This window comes from Phyllostomus hastatus, unplaced genomic scaffold, assembly GCF_019186645.2.
Source record: "Phyllostomus hastatus isolate PE091 unplaced genomic scaffold, TTU_PhHast_1.1 phas_contig_80, whole genome shotgun sequence".
Lineage (NCBI taxonomy): Eukaryota > Metazoa > Chordata > Mammalia > Chiroptera > Phyllostomidae > Phyllostomus > Phyllostomus hastatus.
The window spans coordinates 11,411,461-11,426,560 of record NW_025333960.1 but is presented as its reverse complement, the minus strand read 5'-3'; the positions used below and the strand labels follow the sequence as shown (position 1 = coordinate 11,426,560).

At 40.0% G+C, this 15,100-nt stretch overlaps 1 protein-coding gene across 1 annotated transcript in view; it reads right to left on the bottom strand.

The window, feature by feature from the left end:
- LAMA1 (laminin subunit alpha 1) overlaps nucleotides 1-15,100 on the bottom strand; it is a 155,979-nt gene that overhangs the window by 26,594 nt on the left and 114,285 nt on the right. Inside the window, exons 40-48 of the mRNA XM_045850290.1 lie at nucleotides 14,479-14,614; nucleotides 13,582-13,675; nucleotides 11,934-12,050; nucleotides 10,092-10,274; nucleotides 9,636-9,790; nucleotides 8,151-8,294; nucleotides 7,022-7,155; nucleotides 6,064-6,214; nucleotides 4,600-4,724 (exon numbers count right to left, since the gene is read on the bottom strand). Of these exons, the coding sequence (XP_045706246.1) occupies nucleotides 4,600-4,724; nucleotides 6,064-6,214; nucleotides 7,022-7,155; nucleotides 8,151-8,294; nucleotides 9,636-9,790; nucleotides 10,092-10,274; nucleotides 11,934-12,050; nucleotides 13,582-13,675; nucleotides 14,479-14,614 (1,239 nt within the window). The remainder of the gene's footprint in view (nucleotides 1-4,599; nucleotides 4,725-6,063; nucleotides 6,215-7,021; nucleotides 7,156-8,150; nucleotides 8,295-9,635; nucleotides 9,791-10,091; nucleotides 10,275-11,933; nucleotides 12,051-13,581; nucleotides 13,676-14,478; nucleotides 14,615-15,100) is intronic.

Here is a 15,100-nt window from a genome sequence, read left to right as displayed (position 1 = left end):
CCCCCAGCCTAGGGCTCCAGTGTCAAGAAGATAAGCCTCCATAACTTCTGGCTGTAAAAACCAGCAGGAATTGAGGCTGTGGAAAACAGACACTTTAGGAGTCCCATGCAGTTTCTCTAAAAAGGCTCACACACAGACTTATTGGACTCATTCCTCTGAGCTCTAATACAGGGGAGCAGATTTAAAGGCATCAGAGACTTATGGAGAGGAAGTGAACTGTCCAGTATCAGGGCAAGAGCTGTAGGGCAGCTTACTCCCAGACAGAAAAATTGGTAGAGGCCATTGTTCCTTTTCTGGACCCTCCTCCTACAGAGCCAGCAGGTGTGTGCCATATCTGAAACTCTATCAACCTGGCTCACACTGTTTGCTCCATCCCGGTGATTCCCTGAGGCCCATCCCTACTTAACTTTCAGGCCCACCCAAGCTGTTTCAAGTGGCTTTTCTATATGAATGCCTTGTCTTGGCCCATGCTTCAAATTTTCCTAAACTTTATCAAACAAGCAGCATCTGGCTTCAGTGAGCCCCCTACTTCTCACTAAGTCCCAGGCCCAGAAGTAGCAGCAGCCAGCCCTGGTTCACAGCTTGGCATCCCCTGGACACCTCCAGGCCCGGCACAAGTAGCAGCCATCTGCAGATCACTTTGTAGCTCATGCAGTGTGACTCCAGATAGAACACAGGCAGTGGCTGACCTTGGACCTGCCAACAGCAATCAAGGCTCAACTACAACAGGAGGGTGTACACAGCACACATAGTTGGTGTACCTTGAGTACCCAACTTGGGTAATAGGGGAGGCTGTGTCACTGAATGCTATAGGACACCTGCTATATTAGGCCACTCTTTCAAGCCTGGGAGATGTAGAAGCTCTACCTAATACATAAAAACAAACACAGGGAGGCTGTAAAATAAGGAGAAAAAGCAGCATGACCCAAATGGAAGAACAGAACAAAACTCCAGAAAAGAACTAAACAAAATGGAGAGAAGCAATCTATCAGATGCATAGTTCAAAATACTGGTTATAAGGATGCTCAAGGAACTTAGTGAGGACCTCAGCAGCATAAAAAAGATACAGTCAGAAACACAGAATACAGTAATTGAAATTAAGAACAATTTACAGGAAGTCAACAGTAGAGTGGATGAAACTAAGAATCAAATCAGTGATTTGGAACATAAGGAAGCAAAACACAACCAATCAGAATAGCAAGAAGGAAAAAGAATCCAGACCAATGCAGATATTGTAAGGAGTCCCTGGGACAACTTCATGCATACAAACATTTGTTTCATAGGGTTGCCAAAAGGAGAAAATAAAGAACAAGAAATTGGAAACCTATTTGAAAAAGTAATGAAAGAAAAATTCCCTAATTTGGCGAAAGAAATAGACATGCATGTCCAGCAAGCAGAGAATCTCAAACAAGATGGATCCAAAGAGGCCCACTCCAAAATACATTATAATTAAAATGCTAAAGTTTAAATACAAAGAGAGAATCTTAAAAGCAGCAAGGGAAAAGCAGTTGGTTACCTACAAGGGATCCTCCATAAGACTACTAGCTGATTTATCAAAAGAAACTTTGCAGGCTAGAAGGGATTCATAAGAAATATTCAAAATCTTGGATCAAAATAATGAAAAGCAAGAACCTACAGCCAAGTTTGTTCTATCCAACAAAGCTATCATTTAGAATTGAAAGATAGATAAAGAGCTTCCCAGAAAACACTAAAGGAGTGCATCACCAAATCAATATTACATGAAATGTTAAAGCATCTTCTTGAAGAAGAAGATGAGAAATATGAACAATAAAATGTCAATAAATATATATCTATCAACAACTGAATCTAAAGAAAACAAACTAAGCAAACAAGCAGAACAGAAACAGATTTGTAGATACAGAGAACAGTCTGATGGCTACCAAATGGCAGGGGTGTCAGGAGTAACAAGGGTGAACAAGGTGAAGAGATTGAGAAGTACAAATTGGTAGTTACAGAACGGTCACGGGGTGTGAAGTACAGCATAGGGATGAGAGTAGCCAAATAACACATAGCATGACCCATATGCATGACCCATGGACATGGACAACGGTGAGGGGATTGGTTGACGGAGTTGTGGGGTGCTGGGTAAGGCAGATAAAAGGGAAAATTTGAGACAACTGTAATAGCATAAACAATAAAATATAATTTAAAAAGTAAAATAGAGGACATCAATGGACCACACCAATGATTTAATGATGGTCAATTACACACAAATGCAAAAGACTCAATGAATTTGAATCACTGGTCTGTAAAAATAGGTTCAGTTACTAGAACTAGTTTATTTAGCTCTCTGAGCTGCAGTTTTTAATGGTAGAGGTGGTTACCTAAAATGAGAATAGGTAAATCAATTTATAAACCTAGACATAAAGTACCAGTTTGTGTCTATATCAGCACTTGCCAAAGTAAGGTCTATGAAACATAAGCAACTACAGAATGCTCCCTTTAAAAAAGAATTTGGGGTCAAATGAGTTTGGGAAATGCAGCAACTCTAGCCTCTCCCAGGACAGGGTCACTGCACATGACCTCACGGTAAAACAATACACTTCAGTGTTTCCCAAACATTTATGATCAGGGCACACCCTCTAATGCTGCTTTATTTGAAAAAGGAACACACACTAATAGTACACCAAATTAATATTCTTTAAAAAATATATTTTTTGAAATGTTGGTCAATATGATTCAAGAATATCCAGTTGATTTGCTCAGTGCCCATAGAAATATGTTTAATCTAACCTTAGTTTGATTGTGTTAATGAGTCAATTTGGCCTTCAAGCTCAGCTGGGTAGTCATCCCTCTACCCCCCCACCCAAAAAAAGCCAGTTCCAAGATTAACATCAGGAGGATGGTAGCACCTGTGAATCCTTCCTCCCAATAGAACCTTTATGATTCAGTCAGTGGTCCAGAGTGGATGGAAATCTGGTCAGAGGTCAGTTCTCAAGGAGAACAAAACCCAGGGCCACGCAGAAAAATTGACTTCCTTATTCCAAAGCTGAGAACAACCAGCAATCATTAAATTCACTCATTGCTGCAATGTGAGGTCAGTGGTGTTAAAATCATCCTGAAAATGACTGATGAAAATTGGGAATATAGTAACAGTTAATGTAGAGGGGCATTTTCCACATTAGAAACATTCAACTTCTACAATATATTTCTACAATTACAATTAATGCTCTGGGGTCAATATAGGGGACAGAGTATAGGGGTTGGGGCGTTTTCAAGTTAGAATTATTAAGTTGCCAGGAAGACTTCCTTCCATGGTAAAGAAACAGGAGGAGGGAGAAGTGATGATGAGAGAGCTTCAATGCATGTGCTCATGCTCCTGAAGTTCAAGAGCAGGCATTGTTATGTCATGAGGTAATATCAGTTTGACAATATTTACCAATTACAAAACCTTGGTTTTTCACACATGTATTGACATTTACCTGGAAAGCAATGAGGTATCACTACAGGAAGATCAGAGGTGAACATTGGTGAACATTCAAGTTTATAAAGTATTTTCACATACATCATATTATGTGTTCATCACCATAATTTTGGGAGGTAGGTAAGATAAGTATGGTTACTGCTCTTCTGTTCTGGGAGAAGAAACCAAACCTCCCTCCATGAGGTGTAGTGACCCCAAGTCACTGCAAGATTTGCTAGGAGAGCTGGGCCAGGAGCCTGAGCAATTAAGATGCCAAGCCTAATACATTTTTTTTTTTTAGTTCTCAGGCTTCAACAAATGTGCTATGGTCATAACTTTTGACGCAAGGTAGGGAAGGGGGAAGTAGCAAATAAAAGGCTTAAACTACAAAATCCCAAGCTGGGAGACATATGAGAAAGCAGACCTGACAATGACAAAGGGAAAACTCACCCATGAGTTTCTAAAAGGAAATGTGAGTTGCTTCTAACTGATCTTGTCACAGCTCACTGTCAACAGGTATCTATCTGGACAGGGCAGTCCATTAGATGGAGAATTATATCAGACGTTGAATTTCTCTAATAGCAAAGGAAATCTATGGTCATAATTGCTAAACTGTTAGTTAACAGGTCGTGAATATGTATGGGGTTGTAGTTATTAGAAAATAATAGAGGAGGTATTGAGGTTGGCAACATTAAGTTATTAAATGTCTTCTATTATATCAGTATGTGCAAAAATGTTAGGTAGTTTTCCATTTCCAAGTGCATTTTACATCTAGAATTATATAACTTAGGAATAGGAAAGTACTTATTTATAAAAATTGACAGCACACACAAAAATTCTCATCCTTGGAAGTACTTTCAAAATAAAAACGTATAGTGGTTTACCCAAGGCTCTTTAGGACAGAAGAGTGTTTAAACAGATGTCTGATGCTTCTCGATTTTATGATCCATAATCAAAGCATATAGTACAAGACACAGTAATAGGAGTACTTTTAAGGATCAAAAATGATACCCATGCTTCTACCAGTAAATCTATGATATCCTTTGCAATAAGAAAGCTGACATCACAAACCGTTCATCACTGATGTACATGCAAGTTCTTTAAGCAGTTTTCAGATGTTAATATACTAACTAACATATAATGATACAATGTGTTAAGTTGTGGGGGCCTATTACCTTCCGAAGCAGCCATGGCACTTGCCCTCCCTTTCAATATAGTTCCATAGGCCGATCGACTGTCCATTCAGGAAGGCCTCTCCCATGCAGCCTTTGAAATGAGTAACCTTCACAGCAGGAGACTTCTAATACAGATGAACAAACAAACATAACCCACACATATTTGGTAAAAAGGAATCAATTCTCTAAATGCATGAAAGCTTATATCTAATAGATTCAAATTTTGAGAAAACATCCCAAAAATAGCCAGTTTGTAATCACTGGATTTCCTTCCAATTATGGACTGGAATACTAGAGTGAATGACAAGTGGATGAGATCTTCAAGATCATCTCATGTACTAGGGCTGCTGGAAAGAAACCTCCTTTACAAGGAGGGACCCAAAATAAACTGGAATTATCTTCTGGAAGGCAGGCCCCTTGTAGTACAGGCTTCCCCTGCTAGACCTGTATCAGTGTACTAGCTGGCATTGTGGTGAGAGGCTACATTTGGATGTAGTGAATTTTTTTGAAGACTCTTTCATTATGTTTGCTCATTTCATGATGGGTGATTTACTAGCTTACCTGCCCACATGGCGCTGGGTGTTCAGCAGTTTTTGACCCAAAATGGCACGATCCCCATGCCCCACCTTCCCTGTTCACCTGATTTCACTCCAGGCAACTTTTTTTTGTTTCCCTTGATGAGAAAAGTCCCCAAAGGGAAATGTTTTGCCGATGTAGAAAAGGTGAAATAAAAAATGGCAGAAGCACTAAACGTCATCGAAATTGCTAAGTTCAAAAATTATTTTGAGCAGTGGCAAAAACATCTTGATAGGTGTATTGCATCAAATGGAGAGTACTTTGAAGATGCCTGAATTTTGAACATGTAAGAATAAATACAAGATTTTTATAACTAAATTCTGGGTTTTGGGGGTGCCCCTCATAGAGCTGAGGAACAGAGCCCCAGAGAATGTGGTCAGTGGTGACAGGCTGGCAGGCACAGACTCACATGGGAGCACACACCAAGTCCATGTGACTCGCAGTATTGGGTGAGCGGGTAGCCGGCATGGTAAAATGGATACAATGGGTCCTTTCCCTGCACACTAATTAGTGCAAGTCTACCACTAGAATTACAGTAGAGATAAAGGAACTTCACAGAAATTATTGTGAAATACTTAATTTCTTGTTTCATCATTGGAAGAGAAACCCCAATGACAAAATGAACCATGGACTTCTTTTCCATTTATACTATTTTTTACACATGACTCTTTACCCTGCAAAGCCAACCCAACTCTGCAGATGAACTGTCACCAAGCAAAATAAAAGAAGCAAAAAAAATCTTCATCTGCCTAGGATATATTTAATAATTTAATTATACTATTTTTAAAAATATATTTGACATATAACATTGTTTAAATGTAAATATTAAATTTTACACAGGTAAAATCAGCCAATCAGTTGTGTTCAGACAAACGTTCATAATGTTACCTTGACTTGTCCTCCGAGCCCCCCAACAAACATTAGTGTTGAGTTGTTTATATCCAGGACGTTAGCAGACCCTGAGGATTTACTTGTTTTTGGTGGTGGCTTCTGAGTTGCACTCATTTCCTTCACAGTCACTGAACCAATGTTTCCAAATCTAAGGGTCACAAAGAATGGCCAAAAGAACACTTCCAGAGTTGCAAGTCAGCCACACATGGACACACACATCTCGCACCCAGCCTGCGCCTGCTTCTCCCCGCGTCCACAGCCACAGCCCCGGGCCAGCTCCCTGCTTCATGAGAAGCATCATTCTTTCCAACCCCCACTCTACCTCACTCTCCAAAATCTTGTAAAGCAGTTCTTCTAAAACATAAATTTCATCATGGATAATGAGGTAAACCATATTTGAAACTGTTTACTGCTTTTAGTATGACCTATTTTTATTGATAGCAAAGCAAACGTAAACATTCCTAAAAACAACATACCATCAACAACAAACCATGTTACAGGAAAGTAAAAAAAAAGATGCATGTAAAACTGCTTAAGAGTAGTTATTTTTGGAGAGAGGCTTTGTAAGGGTAAATTTTAAGAAAACACATTCCCACCTGTACCCGGTCTCCTGTCTCTTCTGCCCCCCATCCCCCACCTAGTGCGGCCACAGGGAACTCCCCCCCGCCATCCCCTGCCCTGCGCTGCACCTACTCCCCTGCTCTGAGCTAGCTGCTCTGACTCATACCTGCCATTCTAACAGTAACTTGAGCTTTTAACTTTTTTCTTCTTTCATTGTTGGTTTTGATAACAATGTTAGTTTCTTCTATAAGAAAAAACCCTATGTATAAGTATTCTTTCATTATAATCTAACTTCCTAGGAGTTTCAGACTATTATATGATGTTACAAACATGTAATTACTTATAAGATAAAGTTTTAAAAAGAGAGATACTGGAAGAGAACTTTTTCTACTACCTGGTTACGTAGATACTGTGCCATCTGTTGTCATCAATTGGGAAGTCTGGAAATTCCAACCGTGCCGGCCCGGAGCCCACATCCCAGAGGAAGGCCACCTTCCCTCGCCGCATCTCCACCGCCAGAAAGTCGGGCTGGGGTGCAGGGGCATGAGTTGGCGTGAGTGTGCAGGCCACACTGCTTGCATGGCTACTACAAATACTTCAAATAATGTGTTCCTACAGCGTTTTTTCTATTTGTTAGAAATATCAATAATCGAAAATCTATCTTCTTTTGTCCTTAATCCCCCGCCCCCACGCACCACAGAACTGGAGTATGACAAGGGACTAAAGGCAGCGGCCACCCTTAGCCATTAGTGCCCCACTGCCCTTGCCCTCTGCAATGCCTCCCATAAAAATCCCCGGGAAAACTCATTGCGGGAGGATCCCCGCAGTCTTCAGGGTGCATGAGGGACGGCGCTGCACTTGTGGCGGCCCAGTCTGAGAAGGCAATAAATGAGTGTGAAATATGCAGTAAGACAGAGCCATGAAATCCCTCCTCAGAGATTGCACGTGTTTTGTCCCTTTGCTCCTAGGGACGTTTCCAATAATATCTGTGTTTGCCAGTATTTTCTGCCCTAACACAGACAAGGCTTCAGACGCATTCCCAACAGCACAGCCAACATTGTCAATGGCCTTCCACCAGGGACTTGTCCTCCAGGCACCACTGGAATCTGCTTGGGTAGAAGATCCCGGGTGAAGCTGCACCACTGTGACAGGCCTTAGGGTGTGCACCTCCACTCCTGGTGACAGCCACCAAGGTCAACTTTACAGACCCAAAGCTAAACTCAGTGGCTTCAGAGGTCACCAAAGGCATTACGAAAAGTTGGTTGAAGTCACAGCTTGTGGTTAAGATAGCAGAGGGAGACACGTTTCCTTCCTCAATGCCACTTTCCTGTCACACGTATTGAACTTTGTAAATTGATTATTTTTAAGCTGATGCGACTGGTTTAGTAAAAGGTTAGTGCCCTTAGAAGAATGAATGACTTCACCAAGACCCTATTGTTTTTTTCATCAACAAAGTGTCAATTCAGAAAACATATGCATTGACAAGAGAGACTCGCTGCCCCTCCCTGTGGGTCTGCACTCACGCTGCTGCTGCTGCCGAGGTAGAAGAGAAGGTTATCGGGCTCGCTGGTCTTCACACTTAGTGTTAAGGTGTTATAGTTAGTGGAAGAGATTGGAGGCTGGTAAGCTCGGATACAATCTCTGTCTGCAGACACAGCAACTTTAATCTGTAGAGGGGAAAAAAGCGTCCCAATCATTTGGTGACAGGTTGGCAGTGCGCCAGGAGTTCCAGAGTGCTCTTCCAAGATGGGTGTTCACTGTTAAGCAGCTTTCCTCTCTGACAACATGCAATGCTTCATGAAGTGAGAAATCAGATGGTGATTAAATTCATTTTATTTGGTAAAGTACTTAAATATGAAAAAGTCAGTCTTGAGGTTTTAAAAAGTATTTTATGTAGAAAACTGTCTCTGTCATGTGAGATTTAATTCCTTAAAGACGAGGAGCTTATCCAGATCACCCTGGAATTTTTAGACCTGACCCAGCATGGATATTTGATGATCATCTGTGAAATAAATGGAGGGGTGATCTATTTATTCTTTCAGCAAATATTTATAGGGCAAACATTACACTGCTAAATATTTCCCCAAGTAATTATTTGCATATACAGCTTATACTAATATTAAAGAGTTTAAATTTGTGTCAACCAGAGCATTTGGGGCCATCTGTTGGGCTTATGTTTATTTGGGGACTGTAACCAAAACAGATGGGAGCCAGAGCTCATGGAGACCTTCAGCCCTTTGTAACAGTGAGGTCACTGGTGTGGAGACGGGACATCAAAAAGCTCGGAACTCCTTTATCTTGGCCAGAAAACTTTAGGTGGATAAACATGAGGCTGGATGTCGCATTTATCTTCTGTAAATCCCCAGTAGCGTGACAATTGCATATTTTCTCGAATGTCTTATTTCCCTGACACACCACTCCTTAAGAGCCAATGCCATGTACTGTGGATGGGACGGCTAGAAAACATTTTTTCAAATTTGTGCTTCTCTGGGTGCCGAGAGTTTTATGGATTTAATGACCTGAATATGTACAGCATTTCCATACACATAGATTGTTATGCCAGACTCCTAGAGGATGGGGCCCAAACTGCACAAACATTCAGAAGAATACTTGGATTATTAAAACCAACTTGGTAAAATGATGGAAATGACACCATCTGTCATCAACAAAACACAGAGAGATGTTACCCCTTAGACAACTATTAGCTAGTAGTTACGAATCTATAAAGCTAGGCTACAGCTACAAATCTCCATAAAGACATGGAGATCTCTTTGCTAACAACATTTTGAAACATATGTAAATGCAGAAATCAAAGAAAATGAGACTAAGTAAATATACTTAGGACAGGCGGGGAGGAATGTGGGATTATTGAGAACTGGTCAGCAGATGTTCTCGGGACCCGGTGCGACAGAAGGCCATTTCTACAGGAATCCTCTGGGACGTGGGGTTACCAAAGCCTCAGCCAAGGGGAGCTGGTGCTGCCAACAGCCCCAGGGCCCCACACTCACAGAAGCTGCTTGTTTCCGGGCCTGGCTGATCAGCAGTTTGATTTCTGATAGGTTTCTGCTCAGGTTCTCTTCCAGTATCTTCAAAGGCTTCAACCGATCAAATAAAAGGTGGGCTTGTGTTTCCACATCTTTAACTTTCCTTCCAGCTAACAGACCTGGCAAAAAAGTTGGCGGGGTTTGGGTGAAGGACACAAGAGAAATAAACTTGTCATTACTAATGCACTGGATAAAATAGAATATCTTAATTATGAAATCTTTTTGGTACATATGTAAAAAATGCACTGGCACCATGCATTACCAAAGGCCCCTCCCTTTCTTTAACATGCAAATCCAGATGTTTGTGCACTTTTGTGTTTTTTTGGAATGCTATCTGTGAACAGGGCACCACTGTGGGCTTGGCAAGCTCAAAATCGCACGATGCTGACTTTCCTAATTGGAAGGGTGATTGCGACATACTGGTCATTGAGGAATCCCACAGGAGTTTGTTTGTTTCTCGGAACGTGGCATTGACCCTGGACAGGTCCGTGGATGTGTTCAACAGCTTCTGACTCAGGCCCACAACGTTCTTCAGGGTGCTCGCAGCACTCTGATTGGCAGATAGGGCCACCTCTTTGATTTTGGTTCCTTTGTCTCTGACACCTGAAATAAATTGATATGCAAGCATGCATGCTATAAAATGGGGCTTCTGTCTCATGGCGAGATTAAGGCTGCTGGTCATATGCTCTGCTGCTCCCTTTTAGGGATAATTGAAATAATATTGGTCAAAGTTCACTGTATTGAACTGTGATTTCAAACCACACAAGACAACAAAAGCAGCTGCTAATTGTTATGCCCAGGATCTTATATATTAAAAAGCTAAACTGCTTCATTTGGTCTCTTTTCTATCACTCCTTCCTCATATTCATTAAACACATTTTTTGAATCATCCCATGTCAGAAGAAGGTTTGGGAATTTAAATGTGTAGGTGGGATGGACCCATCCCAGGCTGGAGGAAGTGGTATTTTTTTTCTCTCCACCAACTGCCTGCTTTTAGATGTAACACCAGAAACAAGACTAAATAAATGACCACTTAAGAGAAATTAAAATTCAGTTTTTCCAAAAAATCTGGGTGGTGATTTTTTTAAAAAGGCACTGGTATTCATTTTAAAAGTTTTTAATCACAAATGGGGCAAACATTAATACCAGGAGAAGCTGGGTAAAGAATACACGGGTATTCTTCTTTTTTTTTTACAGCTTTTCTGCAAGTTTGAAATTACTTCCAAATAAAAAGTCATTTTAAGTGTTTAATAAACACACACCAAGTGTCTTCAAAAAAAGAGAGACAGAAAGAAATATCCAGGTCAGAAAATGCCCCACTGATTTAGGGTAAGAAGTCCAAGGTGCTCCAAACCCAGCTCCCCAAGGTAATTGTGTGCTTACAAGGTGAACCAGAAACCAGAAATTTAGAGATATTTGGGCATCTTATATAGTCTTTTAAAAATCTTATTGAGAAAAAAAGAGAAGGTTGAGGGAATGGAAATAACATATCAGAGCACAATTCATTTGTTTTACATTTTTAAAAAGTTACCCTATTTAAAACTTTAATGAATACTATAGTTCCAAACCATCCATATTAAAGTGATCTATTTTAGAATGCTTTATTGCCTCATGAAGGAAGATTACCAAGAAAGAATTTTTAAATTTCCTAATTATAATGCATCTAACACTTTCCCTCAAAGCAAGAACATTCCAGCTTTTTACTTGCTGACTTCTTTGCATGACACTTCTTTTATTTACAGAATGTGACAAGCCCATTTTAAAAATCTTTTTTATTTTTTATTGTATTTTCCCCCATTCACATTTACTCCTCTTATACTCACCTCCCCTTTGCTGCAATCACCACACTGTTGCCCATGTCCGTGTGTCCTGTTTCCTTTTTGCTCCATCCAACCCCACCCTCTCCAGAGCTGTCAGCCTGCTCTCCATCCATGAGTCTGTCTCCATTTTGCTTGTTAGTTCAGTTTGTTCACTGGATTCCACAAGCCCATTTTAAAGTAAGCAATCAATATAGTATTATAAAAACTCAAAGACTTTGTTTTCAGAGTGTAATACTAGTATTTCAGTTCAAGTGTTCTGTATTTATTAAAAAATAGTGATCTTTACTTTCAAATCATATTTTCTTTGCAAGTAAAAACTATCAATCCTGGTCTCATCTCCAGCGAGGGTTCTTAATCAGACCTGAGGCAGGACTTCCTGGTGTTCATGTCTAATGGATTTGCAATGAGAAGACATTAATTAAATCAGCCCCTTCCCACTTACCTTCAGGAATTGTTCTAAGTATTAAGAGTGATTCGTTGGTCTGCCTAGTAATTTTGCCAGCATTTTCTTGAAATGTGTTTGCTGTATTTTTCAGTTCTCTCAGTTCCAATGTGAGACCTATTTAAAGGGGGGGAAAGTGTTCCCTTTTAGCCTGTGCAAGTTTTCTTCATCACTTTGACCCATCTACAGATATACAGTTTTCTACAGAAACCCTCCCCAACGTTGAAAGTTCTTCTGGTGAGACTTAGCACCCTGATTACAAAAATTCTGTTTTTAGCTTGCTTAATCACTTTTTCTACTTTGCTGATTGCCCTTCTCACTAATATTTCTTCTTAAACTGCATGTCCAATTTAATTACAGCTCAGCTCAAAGTGGAGAACTGTGTTTAAACCACTCAGTCTTAATTAGACTTATTAATTTCCTATCTACACTTAAACTGTGGCTACCTTTCTCCTCCGGTTTGTAAAACCCTAAGTGTGGGCTCCTGCCTAGGAGTCTTCTTCCCGCCTGCTTCTCTCTCCACCGAGCCCCTCTGCCTCCTGCTCCCATCCCTCCACCCAGCAGGGGCTCAATTCAACCTCTTTCAGGTCTGATCAAAGCTGTTGGATCAGAGCTTTCACTTTAGAAGTTTCTGTTCATAATACACAATCACATTAGATTCTGAACACATGTTAACAAATAAATTATTGATAAAATCCTTCATGAACATGAGAGGAATTGCTAGGAAGCTCGCCATTTCATGGATTATACAATACCTTTAGTTGCATAAACTGAAACCATAGCCCACCAACATGGATGCTAGAGTTTGTGTTTAATGCTTTATAATGGAAAATTGTGTATTTTCTATATATTCTAAACTGTGTGACTCACAGAGAAGTAAAAAGATATGCACATGTCCACACTCTTGTTTCAGACAGGTGGGGAGGGATCCAGCACTACACACAGAAGTAGTCTAAAAGGGGCGTGAACTGTTTATGGGCCACTATTTATAGGAAAAGACTTGGTATTAGAATATATTAAAGTGAAAATATACTATATCTTATAAAACTTGTATGTTTCTCTCACAGAACAGACTCCTGCTGCCATTTTATTATGTATATGCCATTATGCCAGTGGATAGCTCTTACATATGCCAAATAATTGCTTACTGAAACTCTTAGGAAAAATTAAACTGGACTGGTATTTTTTTTGAAAAATTGATAAATCAATTATAACTTAACCCAATAATTATTTAATGAGAACCTACCACGAATCTAACATTATATTAGTCTTATGAGAAAGACAAAAGAAGTATCATACATAATACAACTCTTCGAGAACTTATAAAACAGTAACACACAAATAGGGGAGCACATGACATCAAAGACGAGCTGGCAAACACTGTGAAGAGCAGTAGAAGCTCAGGAGACGAAGCAGACTGGAGGGCCTGGTTCTTAAGGAAGGCTTCCTGAGTCTATGGAAGATTAGAGGGAATTGCACATTAAAATAAAGAGGTATCACTAAAGTAAAATTTTGAGTTATGTAATTTGATATGATAGCAAGTTGGAATATTCTTGTGACAAAGAAATATCAAGCTTCAGATTGCTCTAGGAAAGGCAGTATGCTCAGAGATGTGTTCTTACCAACAAAGTCCAAGCTAGACACTGACCTTGATGCTTCCTGCTCAGGTTCTTGCCTTCTTTTAGAAACTTGGAACTGTGCTGGAGAGCTGCTTTCCCATTAGACACCAGGGATTCTGAGGACTAGAAAACAAGACAACTTAAATATGGTGACTGGTGGGCGGGGGGGATCCTGCTGGGGATGGGAAGGCAACTCTATCAGAACAGCCTCCCATCTCGTTCCAAACAAGGAAGTCAACTAGACAACAGGTAGGGAGAGTTTAAATTGTCCTAATTTATGCCTAATATATGTCCTAATTTATGAGTGAGGAAGAAGAACACAGGACATTTTAAATATATAAAGACAACAACCAACCACTAAATAAAAACCTTCACCACAGGTAAGAAAAGATGCCTCAGAAATTGGTAGTTACAAAATAGTCACAGAAATGTGAAGTACAGCATAGTGAATATAGTCAATAATATTGTAATAAATGTTTTGTGCCAGGTGAGTACTGGACTTATTGGAGGAATTGAGTTGTTAGTCATATAGTGTCTAACCACTATACTGTGTATCTGAAACTAATATAATATTAAATGTCAACTGTAATTTTAAAAACTTTAAAAAAGTCTCAAGTAGATATTCAGCAGCATTATCATTTTTGGAATAAGAAATGGTGAGATATTTTCCTCATGTTTATATCACTAGTCCCTAGTCCTTTTAAAGAAGTATTTATGACCTTAAGAAATTAAAACATAACTTCTTATGTTTTAATTTCACTCGAAAATCACATGATGACAGAAGCCATAAACAGATCCCACCAGAAAAGAGCGTTGACAAGTATAAATTTAAGCCACTGAGTGTTTGCTCAAGAACCTTATGGAACAGTCTCCCATGGTGCCTTGAAAAGGAAGGTACACACCAGAATCCATGGGGCCTTTCTTACCAGGCTTCCCCCAGTCACAATCCCGAGAGCATCTTTTGCCAGTTTTTCTGATTCTTCAATGAGGCTCTGAATGTTGGAATGGATGTGGGTTGCACTGCTTGCATTCAGGGACACGTGTCGAACATTTCCGAGGTCGCTGTGAAATCAGTATACTTAGAGGTGTCGTGATAAACTAAAATTGGACTTGCCCACTATTCTTAAAAGCCACCTAGTTTCTTTTCCCTCAGAACAGTATCATTAACAAGGAATAACAACATATGGATTCTCCTTCGACTCCAAAAGCAATCTTAAAAAGCCGTAACCACGTTGTCACAATAACATTAAGAATTGCTGTTTAATTTTTACCCAAAGAAGAGAGGATGGCTGTTTCCCATCCTTTTAACCATTCATCAGTTTCTTCCAGCTGCCCTCAACATCTTGTCATCTCTATCCAAAGCCCCTACAAGTGCCTGCAGTGTCTCTGTGCACTTGTATTCCTTGTAATTTTTCCAGCAAGGCAATTACTAATTTTGAAAGAGCCTTCCTGAGCACATATAAGGATGCTGAATCTTATTCCTCAAATGGTATAGAGCAATTTGATGAAATTCACTAGAGATTTTGGAGGAGAATCAGATGGTATTTC